We start from the raw sequence: 20,103 nt of genomic DNA, 5'->3' as shown, positions 1-20,103 counted from the left end.
GGAGAAGGAAATGGCAACCCACTCCAGTGTTCTTGCCTGGAGAGTCCCAGGGATGGGGGAGCCTGGTGGGCTTCTGTCTATGGGGTCACACAGAGTCGGACACGACTGAGTGACTTAGCAGCAGCAGCATCAATAAAACTTCACGAGGCACAAGAGTCTTGAGTCATTTTGTGCCATGGTCATAGTAGGGCAGGGAAGAGCACACTGAGAGAGTCCTGGTTTTGGTGGAGAACAAAGGTTCCTCAGCAGACATTCCCAGCTGCTGCAGGTGGGGAGCTCTTCTGAAATTGGAGGTGAGACTGTCAGCCTGAAATGTACACAGTTCCTCTGCAGCTAATTTCAAAGAACACCCATGTGCTCTAGCCTTCATTCTTTTTTTTTCTTTCTTTCTAGAAAACTTGCTCCTCTAAGGATACAAAAGGCTGTCTTCAAAATCTTTCTCTCAGGACTTCCCTGGTGGTCCAGTAGTTAAGGATACACCTGGCAATGCAGGGGATGTCATTTTGATCCCTGGTGGGGAACTAAGAACCCATGTGCTACTGAGTTGCAGAGCCTGCGTGCTGCAACTAGAGAGTCCATGAGCCGGAATGAAGATCCTGTGTCCCACAACCAAGGCACAATGCAGCCAAATACATAAATAAATAAAATATAAGATAAATAAATAAAATGTAAGATAAATAAAAAATAAAATAAATAAATAAAATAAAACCTTTCTCTTTTTACACCTTGGCCCTCAAAGAGGAAGGATAAGCAGTAAAATGCTGCCAGTGGGGTTTGGACTAACGGGAACAGTGAGCCTGCAAAAGTCCTTTTGGGTAATGCCAGTATTCAAGGGTGTTCATTTTTAGGTAAGGTAGGAAATTGGGGAGCCGCGTTAGCTGCTGGAAATATCTGTGAAGGGCTTGATGGTGTCATTAAACCCTTCAGATGTGATCCCTTCAGGAGAGATGACACATTTATTTCTATTCTTATTGTGCTTCCTTTGTAGATCAGCTGGGGCACCACTCTGCTGCATCTTCACTCCAGGACCCAGGCTGAGGGAGCAGCCACTGTCTGGAGGGCTGCTGATTGCCATGGGGGAGGGGAAGAGAAAGGGGCAAATGCCATGCTCAGATCTGCCACGCTTTGCTGGCTCTAGCGAGTTGAATAGTGCCTGCATGCGTGCTCAATCATTCAGTCCTGTCCGACTCTTTGGGATCCCATGGTATCCCCTCCCAATTCATGTCCCCTCCCGGTACCTCAGAATGTGCCCTTATTCAGAAGTAAGGCCTTTTCATATGTATTCAGTTAAGAACTTGGAGATGACATCATACTAAATTTTGGTTGGGCCCTGAATCTAACAATTGGTGTCCTCATAAGAAGAGAGGACATAGACAGAGCAGAAGACCACGTGAGGACGGAGGCAGAGAGTGAAGTGTTGCCACCCACGCCAAGGAATTCCAAGGCTAGTCAGGGTCTACCAGAAGCTTTCCTGGTATCTCAGCTGGTAAAGAATCTGCCTGCAATGCAGGAGACCCTGGTTCGATTCCTGGGTCAGGAAGTTCCACTGGAGAAGCGAAAGGCTACCCGCTCCAATATTCTGGCCTGGAGAATGCCATGGACTAAAGTCCATGGGGTCGCAAAGAGTCAGACACAACTGTGAGACCTTCACTTTCACCAGAAGCTAGGAAGAGGCAAGAGATGATTCTTCTCTAGAGCCATCAGAGGGAGCGTGGTTCTGCTGACACCTTAGCTTCAGACTTCTAGAATATATTTCTCTTGTTTTAAGCCCCCTCTTAATGGTAATTTCTTAGGGCAGCCCTAGGAAACTAAGACTCTGGGCAAAGTCAGTCTCAGCCAATTTCAGGGGAATGGAGAGGGATAGTCCTGCTGTGCTGAATATTTTCTCTCAGACCAACTCTCTACCCTTTCATACTCTGCTGCTGCTGCTAAGTCACTTCAGTCGTGTCTGACTCTGTGTGATCCCATAGACGGTAGCCACCAGGCTCCCCTGTCCCTGGGATTCTCCAGGCAAGAACACTGGAGTGGGTTGCCATTTCCTTCTCCAATGTGTGAAAGTGAAAAGCAAAAGTGAAGTCGCTCAGTCATGTCCGACTCATAGCCATCCCATGGACTGCAGCCTACCAGGCTCCTCCATTCATGGGATTTTCTAGGCAAGAGTACTAGAGTGGCTTGCCATTGCCTTCTCCGAACTGCTGCAGAGCCTGGAAAACAGAACTTCAGGAACTGCCTGCACAGACCTCTCCCCCTGTGGATCCGGCTGAGAATTGCCCATGGCAGGAATTCAGAGAATGGGAGTGAAGACTTACTCTGACATCTTTTTCTCTGCCAGGCTGGTAGTGGCTGTGTTCCCCTATCAAAGGCCATCTGCTCTCGCCCAGAAGCCCTCCTGCAGTTTCTCCTTTCTCTTTCTCATAATCACTTCCTCCTCTTGCACCTCCAGACCAAGGGACCTGGGAGCAACAGCTATTGCTGGCTAAGAGCCCCTCTTGTTTCCTTGCCGGTTTCTTTTAACCCCACCCACATCCTTGTAAATAGTCCTTTAACCAGTCTCTTAATCTCTAATTTGAGTGTGCCATCTGTTTTCTGCTGATGCCCAGTGGATACACTTCTCTGGGACCCAGGAGAAGAACCGAAAACTTGGTGGACATAATGGTGACTACTTCACTAAGCTGAGAAACAGCACTAGCAAAACAATAGTGGGAACCACAGTGAGAGTAACAGATCGTGCAATTGCTTTGCTCCCACTGTTCCTTTTCCCTAGCAGAGGAAGGGGTGTGAGCTCTGAAGCAAGATTCAAGCTCTGATTCTACCATCTCTTGCCTGTGATATAAACCTCTCTGAGCCTCAGTTTCTACACATACACAACGGGTATAATCATGCCTTCCTTATTGGACCGTGATGAGGATTGAGGGACATAAATAGGAAAGAGCTTGACTGTGGTAGGCAGAATAATGCCTCCCAAAGATTTCAGCCCCTAATCTCTGGGAGTCGGTGAATACGTTACTTTGCATGGCAAAAGAGACTTTGTGGATGTGATTAAGGTTACAGACCTTAAAATAGGGAGCTTATCCTGGATTACCCGAGGGGCCCAATCTAATCACTTGAGCACTTAAAAGAAGAGGAAGGCAGAAGAGTTAGTCATAGCAATGTGGCAGAAGATGAGAAGGCAGAAGTATGACAACAAAAGAAGGACTTTGGGTACCGTTGCTAGTTCTGACATGTTTTGAGACTACGTGCAACTATTCGCAATGACCCCCAAAGAGGTCTAGGTGCTAACGAGCCCCCCTAGAAGGCAGCAGGCAAATAAATATGGACATCAGTCCTATAGCTATTGAATTCTGCCAACCACAGGAGTGATGCTGGAAACGGATTCTCCTCTAGTGCCTCCAGGAGTGAAAGGAGCCCAGTCGACACCTTGATCTTGGCCTTGTGAGACCAGAAGCCGAGAAATCAGCTGAGCCACTGGACTTCTGACCTACAGAACTGTGAGATAATAAATGGGTATTGTTTTAAGTCCCTACATTTGTGGTAATTTGTTCCGGCAGCAATAGAATCTGCCTGCAATGCAAGAGGCTCTGAAGATGTGGGTTCAATCCCTGGGTTGATGAGATCCCCTGGAGGAGGAAATGGCAACCCGCTCCAGTATTCTTGCCTGGAGAATCCCATGGATAGAGAAGCCTGGTGGGCTACCGTCCATGGGGTCGCAAAGAGTCGGACATGACTGAGCACGCACGCATCACCCTCAATGATAGAAAATAACACACTAACATGGAGATGTCTGGTACCTAAGGCGACCTCCTATATATATATGTTCCGTGCCCTCAAAAAGGAGAGGTAGGCAAGATACAGGGGCCTTCCCAGGACCCCAAAAGTCATGTGCTCTTAAAGAAATAAACCTGTGGCAATTTTGCAGCCTAATGTGGAGGCTGTCTTTCTCTAGCACCTTCCAGCTGTCATGAGGATGGGCCTCCTACAGGGGTAGCCTCCAGCAGCAGCAGCAGGAAGAGCAGGACACGCTGTGCTTCCTTGTGACCCAAGCAAAACAAGCCTGTGCACATCTGACACCTGCAGGGGAATTCACACCAGAGCAGGCTGTCATCTCTCTGGCAGGATATCTCTTACCGGAAACCTTCAGTCCTACTACCATCCTCCTCCAGGGAGGCAGCTTCTATTTCCAGTATTCACCTCTAACTAAAACACAGGTGAGGAAGAAGATCATTTCCTGCTGCTGGAGCCTTCCTTCCATTTCCCTCGCCAAATCCATCTCCCCAGCCACACATGGATATTTTTCAACTGCCTAACGAACCAAACCCAGAGAACACAGACCCTCATGGCTACCCAGCTTTATTCAATGACCGGGACTCCTATGCTTTCCTGGTGGCTCAGTAGGTAAAGAATCAGCCTGCAAAATAGGAGATCTGGGTTTGATCCCCGGGTTGAGAAGATCCCCTACAGAAGGAAATGGCCACCCACTCCAGTATTCTTGCCTGGAGAATCCCATGGACAGAGGAGCCTGGTAGGCTACAGTCCATGGGTCACAAGAGTCAGACGTGACTTAGCAACTAAACCACCACCTATGCTTTAATAACTGGGTCAAATTGAAGCAACATCCTAGGACACTGGGCCCTGAGCTAGGTGAGACAGACAAGGGTTCCTCAGCATTCACTCGCCAACACAGTATGCAGAAGAGCAAGAGGATTAAGGACTTCCCACTGGGCACAGACATGTGCCTGTAGCTTAAGTCAAACTTGTAGATAGTTCACCAACTACAGTGCTTTTTCAAGGCTCCAGATCAGCAGTTGGGGATCCTTTTGAAACACTTTTCACTGCCCTTCTAGGAGACCCATCTCACTGTAAGAAGATTGTAATCCTAAGAACTGATACTGATTGTGTGATTATTGTGTACACAGCTCTATGTAACTATAAAAGTGTTAACTTATTAAATTCTCAAGGCAACTTGAAGAGTTAATTTCTATTATTTTTATCAGTTTGTCATCTAACTTTTAAAATGAGGAAAGGAAAATAGGACTCGGAAAAATTATATAACTTGTCCAAGGTTGGCTGGTGGTACACGGCTATAACTCAAACTTAGGCTAATGTGTTTCAGCCTGCTATGGGGTGTTTCTGTATACACATAGCACGCTGAGTTCTCTTGATTGATTTAACATACACAGAGCCCTTAGAACTCAACCAGGTACTGTGCCAGACCCTGAAGATACAAATAGACCCAGAAACATTTCATTTTTTTCATTGATAACATGATAGAAGAGGACAGGAATATAGAAAGAAATATATATTGACACATTTTACTGTGTCATGAACACACAACTGTTTCATGCCACAATGCTTACTGAGGCATGAACAAAGTATAATAGAAGAGGCCATTAGATCTTAAAAGTGGTAGAGAGAGTTAAGAGAAAAAGGAAAAATAAGGTTGAGAAAAGCTACTTAGAGGAGGTAAAATTTGATCTTGAAGGATGAGTTGGAATTCTTTGGCTTGAAGAGAGAAGGAGAAAAATGTGGGGGAGGACATATGAGGCAGAGGGAACAGCATGACTGAAACACAGAAGCTTGAAAATAGAATAGTCCCAGCAAGGAAAAGCCCATTGTTACGAGTGAAAGTGCTTGACCGGGGCATGAAAATTAGCTAGGATCATATTGGCCAGAATTGTTAAAAATACAAGAATCTTCATTACAAATAGCACCCCCCTCAAATTATATTCAAAAACACTAAGAGAGATAATACTCATCATGTACTGCAACTAACTTAGATGACTGATAAGCCCCAAAATGGAACTTAGTGGTGATAAAAGCCTCTGATGTACCAGACAAGCATCAGGGTTAGCTCATTAGTGCAGTTCATGGAGCATCCCCTTTTGATGGGTACTTTGCCAGACAATCATAGAAAATAGAGTTCCTGGCCTTGAGAGGTTATTGATCATTCTTTCACTCATCATTTTAATGACCGATTTTTGATTACCTCTTGTGTGCCAGGCAGTGGGGCTAGCAGAGAACAAGACTCATGTGGCCTCTCCCCTCATTGGGCTTAGGAAGGAGTTACTATTGAACAGGAAGAAAGCAACATAAACAGGTATTTTTTAATATAACAAAGTAACTGATATGTACCAAACAACAGAAAATACAGAGAAGGGGCACTGAACGTACAGTGGGGGAATCCTGGGCTTTGTTCTACTGCGGGATCATTTGATGTAGGTTCACTTACATAAAAAGGTGTATCTAGCCCTCCACAAAGTATAGGCCTTGCACAGTTAGGCAGGTACAGTTCTGAGCTAACTCTCCAGAGTATCAAGGATCATGCATGGCACACCAACATGGGAACAAAAAAGTTCTAGTTGAATGAAAAATTGTAGTAAGGATACAACTATATCAAGACAAATTTTTAGATAATATCCTAACAATATGGGCCAAGTGGTAGGATGTATGTGTAGTTTGGGGAGGAAGATAAAAGTAGATGTATGGTTAAGATAGAAAGTGACAGACAGGGGAGCTGACCGTGAATTGAGAAGAGAGGCTTGTGAACATTTTCGTTGGCCTTGGAGTCAGACTAACCACAGACCCCTCCCTGAGCAAAGTTCACCTTCTTTATCTGTAAGGGTAATGATGATGGGAAAGGGTAGCAATTGTTTGGGCTTGTGACTTTATTTATCTGCAAAGGGGAAACTATAACATCTTTGATGTTCAGTTCAGTTCAGTTCAGTCGCTCAGTCGTGTCCAACTCTTTGCGACCCCATGAATCACAGCACGCCAGGCCTCCCTGTCCATCACCAACTCCCGCAGTTCACTCAAACTCATGTCCATCGAGTCGGTGATGCCATCCAGCCATCTCATTCTCTGTCGTCCCCGTCTCCTCCCACCCCCAATTCTTCCCAGCATCAGAGTCTTTTCCAGTGAGTCAACTCGACGCGTGAGGTGGCCAAAGTATTGGAGTTTCAGCTTTAGCATCAGTCCTTCCAATGAACACCCAGGATCGATCTCCTTTAGAATGGACTGGTTGGATCTCCTTGCAGTCCAAGGGACTCTCAAGAGTCTTCTCCAGCACCACAGTTCAAAAGCATCAATTCTTCGGCGATCAGCTTTCTTCACAGTCCAACTCTCACATCCATACATGACCACGGGAAAAACTATAGCCTTGACTAGACGGACCTTTGTTGGCAAAGTAATGTCTCTGCTTTTTAATGTTACAGAGTGAAAAGAAAAAGTAGGAAAACGAGGGCAAGTGAGTTAGACACAAAGGATCATAGGCAACGTGCCCATCATCCCTCTTTCCCTTTGCTTCTCTGTCACTGAAATGAAGATCATAAAACCCATTCCAAGGTTGTTGTGAAGATTTAGGTAATATACCTAATGTGTATTACTTCTGTTCAAAACATTCTATGCATTATTCTCTTGCTTTCTATCCAAGAAAACTGCTTATGTAAAGATGAGCTCAAAATCCTCCCCCCCTCAAAATGCTTGCAAATGTTAAAAGGGAAACACAAATATGAGGTGCTTAGATACTTGAGAAAGGAACCCAAGGTTATCTTAAAGAGGAAATCATCAAACCTAGGTAGGTTGCTTTGGATCGTCTCTCCCAGAACAGGCCTCCTCATGCCCCACCATCAAAACATATCCTGCTCAGATTCCCAAAGCAGAGGTGGTCACCCAGGTGGCCTCTCATTCACCTGACTTAAGTTATTCCATTTTCTTCACAAACTACCTTAAGCACATGACATCAGCAGTTCCCACAATAAAACAGAACATCACTGATCTCCACCTCTGAAGGTTAGGGACAGTCCTCCCCAGTCATTCTTCAGCTTTAGGGGGGTTGGTGGATCTCAGGGACAGCTGACAGCCTTATTTAGCCAACCAGCTGCTCTGTGATACACAATGTCCCGAATGCTCAAAGTCTGATGGATGATTCTTTTGTATCCACAGAAGCAGCAGTTGGAGAATCCATCGGTCCCTTTGGTAGCCTCAGGGTGTCAAAGCTGTCATTCAAATCATTACCACCATAATTATTAACCATTGTTTTAGTAAGATATCTGCCAGGCAATTGCTTTTTCTTTCTTTCATTCTTTTTTTAATCATTAAAAAACAATCAAATTTCACTGGAGCAACGCTTGCCTCAAGTCACATCTACATGTTTATTAAAACCCCTTCTGTTTGCCTAGTTCAACAGGAAGTCTAGGAGAAGGGAATACTTAATATACCCTCTCTGATCGTAAAAATTGGATAATGCTATGGGGAAGAGATACACACACACACAAACACAATCAAAGTGAAAGTTATGCAGTATATATAATACAATGCTACAGAAGGTCAGAGAGTGGTAATTTTATTTCCTGGATTTTATTACTATGGGACTGCAATGAAGGAGACACCATGGGGGTGGAGGATTTGGAGGATTGGAATATTGTGGTGGGAAGTTTTTTTGTTTTCCATCAGGTGAGTGAAAAACATCTGCTCATCAGGTGAGTGGATATTGAGAAATGGAATACTTCCTACCATGTTGGTACACAAGGATGTCACAATCATCAGCGATTGCACCCATCCAGTGTGAGCAGGTGAGCCCTAAGGGAACTTAGGTAGAAGAATACCTGCTATCTAGTAGCCAGCAGACTATAGCCAAACTCTACTATGAGCCCTGGGGAAAGAAAGCTCAGGAGTGAAAACACAGGATGCTGGCCCCAGATAGCTGAGATGCCTATAAAAGGAATGATTTCAGTGAGTCCAGACTCTTGCATCTTCCCATACACAGTTGTTATGGTTTAGTCACTAAGTTGTGTCTGACTCTTTGCTACCCAACCCCACGGACTGCAGCCCAGCAGGTTCTTCTGTCCATGGAATTTCCCAGGCAAGAATACTGGGAACCAGTTGCCATTTCCTTCTCCAGGAGATCTTCCTCACCCACTGATCAAAACCGTAGATTGCACCCCAGTCCCCTGCATTGGCAGGAAAATTCTTTACCTCTGAACCACCAGGGAAGTCCCTTCCATACATAGAAAAGTACTAAATTCCTTAACTTGGGATATCTGCCTTTCTTTAATTAACGGTAACCTTCTCATGTTCAGACTACCTGCCGTTTGTTGCAAAGCTTCTATGTAACCTGGCTCCTCCCCCCTCGCCTCCTTGGAGCAGTTCTCTCAGGGTTACTTGAGAGGTTCCCTCCCTGGCTTACCTTCTAAAAATTTCTGCTTCATAAAACCTAACGCTCAACATTTAGATTGCATGTAATTTTTAAGTTGACAATATGCACGCCAATACAGTAGTCACCAAGCATGACTTTTCAGCAAGCATTTTCATCATTTAGGGTAAATGTTAAAGGGAATTTCCTTCTGTATAAATGATGTGGTCTGTGTGTTTCAGAGAGCTAATCAAAGACCTTGTTCACACTGTGGCTTGGAGACATGCTTTGAACCCATTTTTTAAGCAAGCTAAACTCAAAAAGCTTAGAAGAGGGACCACTGCGAGGTAACTAACCAGGCCCAATGACTTTGCAGGAAGGGGCATCCTGCATACTTCTGCCAACAGTTGCGACCACCCCTGATGGTTGCTAGGGTTTCAGCACCAGGACTTAGAGACTGAAAAACAACTTAGAGACTGGAACTTGAGTAACCCCCTTCAAAGGTTGAAAACAACACAACTAGGCGAGAAAAAGAACGGAGGCTTTGAGCGCGGCCGGGAAAACCAAAGCAGACGGGACGCGGTGAACCCCGGAGGGCCCGGCAGCCCACGAGCAGCGAGTGGAAGTTCCCAGCGGACACGCGACCGCCTGCGACCTGCCCTAGGCGTGGTCCCTCCGGGCTCGCCGCCGGCGGGGGAAGCGTTGAGATGCCCCCCGCGCGGTGTGCGCTCCCGCTGCAGGCGGCGGAGCTCCGGGGGAAATGGACAGGGGTGAGAAGTGCGGAGCCGCGGAGGTCCCAGCGCGCAGGAGGACGTTGGATGAAGGGGGAGGCGAGCGATCGTGGGCTGCAGAGGGACGGGGGCTCCGAGGTAGCTTCTCGGAGCAGCGCCTGGGAGGGGGGTTCCTGAAGCGTGAGGCTGGGCGTGAACGCAGGAGAGGACCAGCGGAGACACGATCGGGGGTCCCCAGGGAGGTAAAAAGGGAACAGCAGACAGGGACGGGTGCAGCGAGGCCCCCGGTGAGCGGGAGAACACACACTCAGCCTCCGGCGGGTGGGGGGCGGGCGGCGTGCGGACACTGACGCGGGAGGAGGCGGCCCGGGAGCCGCGGGGCGCGACCGCGAAGCCCCGCGCGCGCCCCCGCCAGGGAGCAGGCGGCAGCGGGAACTGGAAGCCGCGAGTCTGGAGGGCGCGGCGTCAACAGCCGCCGAGGCGGGGCGGAGGCGAGGCCGAGTGCGCGTGCGCGGCCCGCGCGGGCGGGGGGCGGCGGGAGCGCGCGTGCGCGCGGCCGGGCAGCCCGGGCGGCGGGTCCTGCCTGTGACAGGAGGTGGCGGCGGGTCCTCTCTGTCTGCTGCGGCGCCTGCTCGAGACGCCTGCGGCGGCGGCGGCGACCCAGCGGCGGGCGCGGAGATGTGGCCCCTGGTCGTGGTTCTGCTGCTGGGCTCGGGGCGCTGCGGTGAGTGGTCACTAGCTCTTGGTATCTGCAGCTTGTGTCTCGGCGCCCCCGCGGGTGTGTGGGCTGCGCCCCGGCTGGCCCGGCGGCTCCCTGGAGAGGGTGGCCGGGGCGCGGGGCGAGCGGGCCCTTGCACGCCCCGGGTGCGGACGCGGGAGGGCCCAGCGGGTCATCGGCGCCCGGTTCCTTTCTTCCTTTCCCTCCTCTTCCTCTTCCCTCTGCGTGAGAGCGGGGCACATCTTCCCCTGTTTGCCACCACCGAGGAAGACTCCAACCGTGCATCTCGCGCAAAAATTAGCTGTGGAGAGAAGGGGCGCGATCGGAGGCGAGGGGTTGGCAGCTCTTAGGGTACCCCTCTTTCGTACCCCTGTCCCTCCCCGTGCTTTAAACGTTTTGGGGGTTGAAGGAAGGAGAGTAGGAGGGCCCGAGCCTCTTGTGATGCAAGTACGCATTTTGGCAAAGTCTGCTAGAAGGGGTTTCCTCCGTTTGCCCTCCCACACGAACAGAGGAGTTAAGGGGACGTAAAGGACACAATTAAGTTTCATTTCCAACCCAGCGTTTAATCAGAAGATTCTCTGGCTGCTTTAAAAAAAAAAAAAGCCTAGGAATATAGCTTACTGGATGGAAACTCTACCCCCACGCCCCACCATCATCAGCCACTTCAATATAGTCTAAATTGCGCGTTCAAGTTTTCCTACTTTATTTAGGGGAACCGTTTTTAAAAGTAATCCAGATTTCGCTTCAAGTATGAAGATAGTAACCTCTAGTCAAAACACATTTGCGGGAGTGGGATTTGATGTCTTTCAACGCCAAAGGCGTTTTGGCCCCCCAAGCTTTTGGAATCCATTTCACTTTTTTAGAACGTGTGCTTCGCCTGTAAAAACTGAGGAAGGAATAGGAATTTCGTGGCTCTATAGTGCCTGTCACACTTCACATCTATACATTCTGTTGTGAACTTTTTGTAAAATTCAGAATTGAGTGGTAGTATCAAGCAGTTGTTACATTTAATTCTGGAATGCTAAATTAATTAGATTTTAAATGGGTTATTAGCCTCCCTCTACCATTTGTGAAGGCTTGTGACTTCAAGCTGTTTACAAAATGCCCTTATGTCCCGACTTAGCTCCTTCCCCCTCTGTGAAGCCTCCTGGGATGCTGGAGCTCTTAATAATCAATCTCTGTTATCTAAAGGGTTGATACTAGGTAAGGTAGTGTTTTCTGTTATCATCCTTAACGTCTTGTTGCCCGTCACCATCATAGCTCAGATAATACTGCTTTCAGAAACCTGTTGTATGATCAGAAAGCCTTATACTGAACCTGGTTATGAATTTGTAATATTACTAAATCAGACCGGTGGTCTCAAAGCTAGTTTGAAGCATAAAAAAAGTGAATCATGCACTGTTTTAAAAACAAGGGTCCTATTTTCAAGTAGATTAGACAGAACTGCTAGAATGGTACTTTTGAGGATAGAACTGGTTAGGCCTCCTTTAGTAATAGGTATGATCACGTATGATTAGCATTCATTTACATACAATATTAATATGCTCAAATCCCTACAGAGTCTTAGAATTCAGAATTTATGGTCTTTTATTGTACTTAGTTAATAATGACCTAAAAAAAGCAAAACAGAGATATTATACATTTGAGTTGTTAAGTATTGAATATAAAACAGGAAGGGATAGTGTTTATCATAAGCTATAATGTATTTTTGTGCATGTGTGTTTAATATGTAGTTTTAAAAGAGCATGTAGGAAGAAATGTTACATTTCAGAACACAAGTAGTTGTAAACCCAAGTATTTGGAAGGCTGAATTTAGATTCTCCAATGAGTAAGGAAGTCATGGATTTGTACGTTTATTTGTACTCAGGTTTGATTTTGCTTTCGGTTTCATTTATAAATGATTGATGGTCAAAGGCTATTTCCTGGTAGCCACTACAGGTTCAGTTGATCTTTATAGTAAAGGAAGTTATGCCCATTCCTTTTAATCACAGGCAAAATACAGTTTTCTGTATTGGTTTACAAGACGCAGAATGAATTATTACTGTTCTCCTTTCCTCCTCCCTCCCTCATATGTCCAATTATACGTTGTTTGAAAGCACATCATCATCAGCTTCAGTGATATTCACTAACTGGTAAATAAAAGGTTACTCAGATAATGACACTGATAGGAACCGTCTTTTCAGTGGTTGAATGATTTTTCTTTATTTAAAGTGAGTTTTTAGAATCATGGGTCCACATGATTTTAAAACATTTTTATTGTCTAAGTCTAGTAGTAATTTGGCTGGCTTAAACAAAAATGTTTTCTTTTCTCCTAACAGATACATTACTTTGAACCACAATTTGCCATTTTAAGGAAGTAAATGCCTCTTTAAATGCACTTATTTCCGGGGCCGCCCAGCAGTCTAGAGGCAGGGTGCTAAAGCATTGCACTAAATGCCTACTATTAGGACACTTGCTCATGCTGTCATCTGTATTTTGGCAGATGTTTTATGTTTCCCAAGGAGTTGTTAATGAAGATTTGAAAGGCCAGGTTCTAAAGTAGAGAAATAGGTGGTTTCCCCAAAATTGATAAACATTCTAAATCCAAAATGAATTATTAAAACTAAGTTTGCATTACTTAATATTAAATCAACTCTAGCTAGAATAGGCGTCATTTTTTAAATACATTCATCTTCTTTTAGAGACATAGTTTTCACGTAACCATTTTACCCCTCTTTTAGCTTATTTTGCTGTCATACCTTATTATACAAGATCAAAATTTCTGTATTTTTGTATCTTGTGGCTCAGCCTAATATAATGCACTCTTGGGCTGTGATAAAGCAAATTTCACCCAGTGTACTAGTGCTGATATTTCTTCTATGATAAAAGAACAAGAATGATAGTGTAGGATCAGTTTTGCTAAACATGTTGTAGTACTAAAGTGAAAAAATGTATAGAGCCCTCAGGAAATTTGATTGTGGTATACCTAGACTAAGACAGTAGACTCTGGATTTTCATTCTCTGTGGTTACATGGAGTTGAAACAGGAATTAGAAGCTACACCCTGCTCTGAATATTTTTATTCCATCTCCACGGTGTGTGTGTGCTCAGCTGCTCATTTGTGTCCTACTCTTTGCGACCCTATGGACTGTAGTCTACCAGGCTCCTCCCTCCGTGGGATTTTTCAGGCAAGAATACTGAGTGGATTGCCATTTCCTCCTCCAGGGTATCTTCCCGACCCAGGGATTGAACCCGCATCTCCTGTGTCTCCTGCATTGCAGGTTGATTACTTAACACTGAGCCATCAGAATCTGGTCAGTCCTAGGGCTTGAGATTTAAATTAGGATTTAAATTAAGTGCATATTTGAACTTAATGGCTCAAATGGTAAAGAATCTGCCTGCCAAGTGGGAGACCTGGGTTCAATCCCCGGTTTGGAAGATCCCCTGGAGAAGGGAATGGCAATCCACTCCGGTATTCTTGCCTGGAGAATTACATGGACAGAGGAGCCTGGTGAGCTGCAGTCCATGGGGTTGCAAAGAGTCAGACACGACTGAGCGACTAACAGACACACAGACACACACACACATGCACAAGTTAAACAGTAAGTCAAGGGATTGGGTAAGTGCAGGGTCTGTCAACATTGCTTATTCTGTTTCAAGTAAGTATGAACCCATGTTATGCTTTAAGCATTTTGCAAGGCCTTCTTGGGCATACTGACAAATTTCAGACTGTATGTCTCTTAATAACTTAAAGTGTAGTTTGTAAAGAGAAGGGATCTTTTGTTTTTATACCTCAATAGTACTTAATATGTTTTAAGTGCTTGAAAAGGCTGTAATTGTGGATGTTACTACCTTTAAGCTGCCCTGGGCCTTATAACTCTAGGTTGACTACTTCTGTTCTTATAGGGACCATTTAAAACCCCAGTGGGAGATAATTTTGAGTCAGAACTAAATACCTGTGGACACCTGCCTTTTAACCTGACTTTACTTGGTCTCTGTTGAGGAGAGATCTGACTAAATCCTTGCTTTGACCCTGATTTTAACCTGATTCAGTTTGAGACTCCAGTTCTTCATACCAGAACCCAAGCCTGATGGCAGAAATTAGATGGATTTATTTCTAGCAGGTACCTTGACTCATGAGCTTTGCTTCATTTACCTTAGTGACTGTTGGGGCTTCTTACCCCATTCCTGATCATCCATCCTGAACAAATAATTAACTTCCTACTCTGCTGCAGAAAATAGTGATGTGTGGTGTGGACTCTTTCAGCTTCCCACCCACCATTACTAAACTTGTCTATAAGATCTTAGGCATCATTCGTCGCATTCTCCTCCTTCACCCAGTGTCAGAAGTGTTCCTATTCACCTTTCCAAGGAGAGACCCCCTGTCTACAGGTCTTTCACTTCCACCATCTTGGAGACCTGCCTAATCACCTTAATCCTTCAGTCTTGTACCTTAGATCTTTCCCTCTTCATTGAGTCCTTCGTCTTAGTTTGAAGACGTGCTCAAGTTTGACTCCATATTAAAAACAAACAAGAAGAGTGGTTCCACGCTCTTTCCCTTATTGCTTTATCGCCTTCTTTCTTTGCTTTCTTGTGTGTGTTACTTTTACTCAGTCGCGTCCGACTCTTCAACCCCATGGACTGTAGCCCACCAGGTTCCTCTGTCCATGGGATTCTCCAGGCAAGAATACTGGAGTGGGTTGCCATTCCCTTCTCCAGGGGATATTCCTGATCTAGGGATTGAACCTGGGTCTCCCGCATTGCAGGCAGATTCTTTACCATCTGAGCCAGCAGGGAAGCCCACAAAAGTGAAAGTGAAAGTCGTTCAATCCTGTCTGACTCTTTGTGACCCCACGGACTAAACAGTCCATGGAATTCTCCAGGCCAGAATATTGGAGTGGGTAGCCTTTCCCTTCTCTTGGGGATGTTCCCAACCCTGGTCTCCCGCATTGCAGGCGGATTCTTTACCAGCTGAGCCACGAAGGAAGCCTGCTTTCTTATACTGCCAAATTTATTCATAGAGAATCACTGCCTCTTCTTTCTCCCCTCCCCTTCACTTCTCAAATGCAGTCTGACTCCAGTCCCTCGTCTGCTGACATCGCTGCAGATAAAGAAGCTAAGGATGAAAATTTAAATCTAGAGGCTTTTTTTATTCATCCTGCTTAACGTCTATTTGTCCATAGTTAAGACCCTTCCCTTGTGTCTGCAGTGGTGTTCTTTGCTGCCTCACCTACTTCACCTCTTTTTCTCACATCCTTAGTTTGTTCCTCTTTAACTGTTTGCTCCATAAATATTGATGTTCCCCAGCATTTTATTCTCTGGTGCCTGCTCTGTTTGCAAGGACTCTCTGAGTGATCGTGTTTATGCTCACAGTTTCAGTTACCAGCTATACTCTTGGTAATTCCCAAGTCTCTGTAGCTCAGACCTTTCTTCTTAAATCCACACTGACATATCCTGGGATCTACTGGACATCTCCATTTGAGTGTGCCACTGGTACTTTTAATGCTCAGCCTGTTGAATATTGAAAGAATATTTACTGCTGAATCTCTTAAGTATCTTTACTCTATAGTTAACCCACAATCTAATTAGTTATACATACTATTTTAGTTAGTAACTGTAATTCTTCTTGCTTCTTCTCCTTTACCTCTCACATCTGACTTAACGTCCGTTTGCTTTTTTCGTTCTTTCACTATTATTTTTGGCCTTCTCTTCACTTGTCATTTTCCTGGATTATTGCAGCCATCTTTTAATGAATCTCCTTTCCCAAAGCTCTTCCTGTCCTCAATTCACCCTTCATATTGCTGTGTTATTATTATTCTTTTTAATGTAATCAAGTCTGAGTGGTTTGCCATTACTTAGGTTATCAGCTCCAGACTTCCCACAATGACATTCAAGGAAGCCTTTACAATAAGTCTTAATCATCTTTTCAAGCCCCTTTTCCTGGAGTTCACTTGAATAATCATTGGCCTTTGGGTATTCTTTCTTTATTCCTCTGTACTTGTTATGGCCTAAAAAGCCCTTCCTTTTCTAGGATGTTACAACTCATCCAGTTTAAACACCGCCTGGTAGGAGGAGCATTCTTAGAGACGTCAAGTAATTTTAAAGGAACTGTTCCATCCAATCTGCATCCGATTTGGTTTAGATTTTTCATTAAAATATGTAGCCTCATGATACCATAATCAGGGCTATAGAAGTAAGAAACAGTGGCGGAGTCTCTTAAAATATGGAAGAAGAGTGAATCTTCCCTGATATGATATTTAGATTTTCTTTTCACGGGATTCATACTTTAAATTTTTACATTCAGGAGGAATGTATTGAGCCCTACTGGCTGGACCCTGAATTAGATCCATAAGATATCAAATGAATACATTGTCCTTGTATTTCTTCCTTTTTATCCTAATGGCGAAATCAGTAGAGTAAAACAGAGTTACAAGATTTGGTGCTGAGCAACAGCACTTGAACTGGGGGAATAGGAGCAGTAAGGAGGGATGAATAGAGTTGAGTAGTAGCAACTAGGGGACAGGATTGAACGTCTCAGCTGTGCCTTGAGGAAGAGCCAAAGTTAGTGAATTGTAGCTGCCATTAATTGAACATTTCCTGTGTAAGTGAAAGGCACTGCAGTAGGAACTCCGTATTCATTATCTTGTTAAATCTCAACAAAATCTCTATGAGGTGTACATGATCACTGGTCACATTTTATAGGTGAGGAAACTGAGATACAGAAATTAAGTAACTTGCCTAAGGTTATACACCTAGGAAGTGCTAAGTCTTGAGCCAAGTGTGTGCTCTTACCTGTACCTCCAGTGAAAGGTATGGGCCTCCTTAGGCTGGGTAACAGCTTGTCTGAGTGGGGAAAGGCCTGGAGATGAGCGTACATTTACATATCCAGGGAATTGCTAGAAGGGCATTATTATGATTGAAGCTTACCTGGGAAATAAGAGAGTGTAGGAAGTGAGGATGGACAGGATCCTGAAGGACCTGGTTTGTATTCCATGCTAATGCACTTGAATTTAGCCTGAAAGTGGGGGAAGGGGTGCTGTTAAAGTATATTAGGCAAAGGAGTGCACATTTGTGTTTGGAACAGTTATTTTGGGAACTGTGCAAAATGCATGACTAGGATGGGGAAACTTTGAGGCTGACGGCAGGGAGCTAGTTAGGGGTTGCAGCAATAGTTCAAGGCAGAAATGGTGAGTGTCTAGTTAATTCATATAGCAGACATTGGATTTAGGAACAGTTACATAGGTTGAGCCTACCCAGAACTCACCTGGCTGAGGAGAGGGCAGAATCTAGCAAGATTCTTAGGTCTAGGTCTGGTTGACTGATAGTTAATAAAAAGTACTTTAGGGAGGTGAGGATTTGGGATGAATGTAGGCAGAAGGTAGATAGATTTTTGTTCATGTTGACTCTGAAGTAACTGTAGTACATCCAAGTGGAAATGCATAGCACATGGTTGGCTTCCCAAGCTCTGCAGCTAAGGAGAAAGGTGGACCTTAGTTAAATAAAATGTGTGGGTAGTTAAAACCTGGAGTAAGGGAGAATACTGGAGTGGGGAGGGGTGGGGGTCAGGGCTTGGGAGGAAGTCCTTAGCAACCTAATATGTATTGTGAGTCAAGGAATAGATTTCAGTAAAGCAAGCAAGCTGCAATGGGGGTGGAGAAAGCACTAGGAGGAAATTCAGAGACACAGAAGCCAAGAGACAAGAAGGGGCTCCCCACAGGCTCAAGAACTGTAGAGAAGTCAAGATGGAGAGCGAGCCATGTACATTCAGTTTTCACAGGGGATGACTGGCAACTTTGGCAAGAGCTGTTGTAAAGAAGAAGGCAAGGTGGAGGCCAGGTAGCAGGGCTGAAGGAAGAGGTGAAGAAATGCATTTAGTTTACCTTTCCAGATGCCAGGAAAGAGAGAGACAAGTACAGGGGATTTTTTTTTGTCCAGTTGGCTAATATTCAAGTATTTTTAAAAAAATTTTAAACCTGTTGTAAATGAACTTGGGAGATGTCAGAGGATGATAAGCAACTAGGGAAAGTCCTTGATATTGATGAGTGTGTAGACAGAAATGGAAACTAGCTCTCAAGTGAAGGAGTTCATTTCTGAAGAGGAAGAAGGGAGGGGAAGAGAGGTGTGGATAGGTGGGGCAGCAGGAGAATGTCTAGGGGGAAGTATTGGAAGCTTCTGGTTTCTTATCTGGAGGACTCAGTTTGAAGTAATACGAAGGGAGGGCTCCTTTGGAGAGTATTGGATAAGCTCTTACAGAAGGAGAGTATTTTCAGAGTTGTTCTAAAAGAGAGAAATTTTGCATGGAACATGTGAAAAGGTAAATGAATGAAGTCCTAACTAAATGGGCAGAGTCTTTGATAGTCTTCTGTTTTTCCTGTAGTAGCAACAAACATTTTCCTAGAAGTCTAAAGACTGATTACTCTCTTGTCCATCCATAGCACTTTGTTCATGTAGGAAAGAAAGCACTTGCGACCTTGGGTTATAAAAAGTACGTATCAGTCCCCCAGGGCTTCCCTTGTGGTTCGGCTGGTAAAGAATATGCCTGCAATGTGGGAGACCTAGGTTTGATCCTTGGGTTGGGAAGATCCCCTGGAAAAGGGAACAGCTACCCACTCCAGTATTCTGGCCTGGAGAATTCCATGGTCTATATAGTCCATGGGGTCACAAAGAGTGGGACACGACTGAGCAACTTTTTTTTTTCACTTTCATCAGTCCCCCAAGTGAGAATTCTAAGTTTTTTAAAGATGATTCCTACATTTTTTTCATTATTGTATCCGTACCTCCTGTTAAGGGTTTCAGATCAGGTGAGATGGTTCGAGCTGGTAGTCTGTATTCACAGAAGTTGTAAGGTCCAATATTTTTGGCATTTGATATAAGTTAATTTTCCCATTTCACTTGTTAATTTATCTGTAACTCCGGCATCACGGATGGTTATACTTATCAATTCCTATTCACGGATGGTTATACTTATCAATTCCTATCTGATTAGACTGCTGTAGGCATTTCTTGATTATTCAGAATTTACTTATTCATGATAATTATCTATATGATCCTCTATTTGCTCTGTATATTTTAGATCTTTTCTTTGCTGTTTCATCATAAGGCAGTAGGCAAAATAGAGAAAATCAAATAATTTCACTATTTTATAGCTATTTAACAAATGTTTATAGAGGGTGAAGTTGTAGTTAACAGCTGATGAAGCAACATTTTTGGACTGTATTTATTAATTGTTAGTGCAAGGGTTATTCAAATTATAGTTGATCCAGGTCAATTTCACTTTGAATTTTATTGACAGCATTTATTCAACTTAAATTGCTTAAATTGGCTGTATTAATATTACAACAAATACTGCAGTGGAATCAGCGCTTTCTGTATTCAGAAAATTCATTTTCTAAACACAAGTTATAAAGTCACTGAGTGCTTGCTGACCACTTTGTACTCACTTGGAGGCTTCTAAAAAAGTTTGCTGAGGTAACTTAGCTCTGTACTTGTATCTCTTTAATTAAAGGATAATTTTTAGGAGGTATAGTTTGACTCAAACAAATATGAAAT

At 44.5% G+C, this 20,103-nt stretch overlaps 1 protein-coding gene across 3 annotated transcripts in view; it reads left to right on the top strand.

The window, feature by feature from the left end:
- Positions 1–10,394: 10,394 nt before the first annotated feature.
- The window catches only part of CD47 (CD47 molecule), a 63,000-nt gene continuing 53,291 nt past the window's right edge, over positions 10,395–20,103 (top strand). For all 3 annotated transcript variants that reach the window (XM_055419311.2, XM_055419230.2, XM_088836772.1), the window contains exon 1: positions 10,395–10,582. In XM_055419311.2, the coding sequence (XP_055275286.1) occupies positions 10,537–10,582 (46 nt within the window). In that variant the 5' untranslated portion in view covers positions 10,395–10,536. The remainder of the gene's footprint in view (positions 10,583–20,103) is intronic.

The sequence above is a fragment of the Moschus berezovskii genome, chromosome 1 (assembly GCF_049115385.1).
Source record: "Moschus berezovskii isolate FMDL1 chromosome 1, NW_MosBer_1.0, whole genome shotgun sequence".
NCBI lineage: Eukaryota > Metazoa > Chordata > Mammalia > Artiodactyla > Moschidae > Moschus > Moschus berezovskii.
This window is presented reverse-complemented; position numbering and strand designations above follow the sequence as displayed.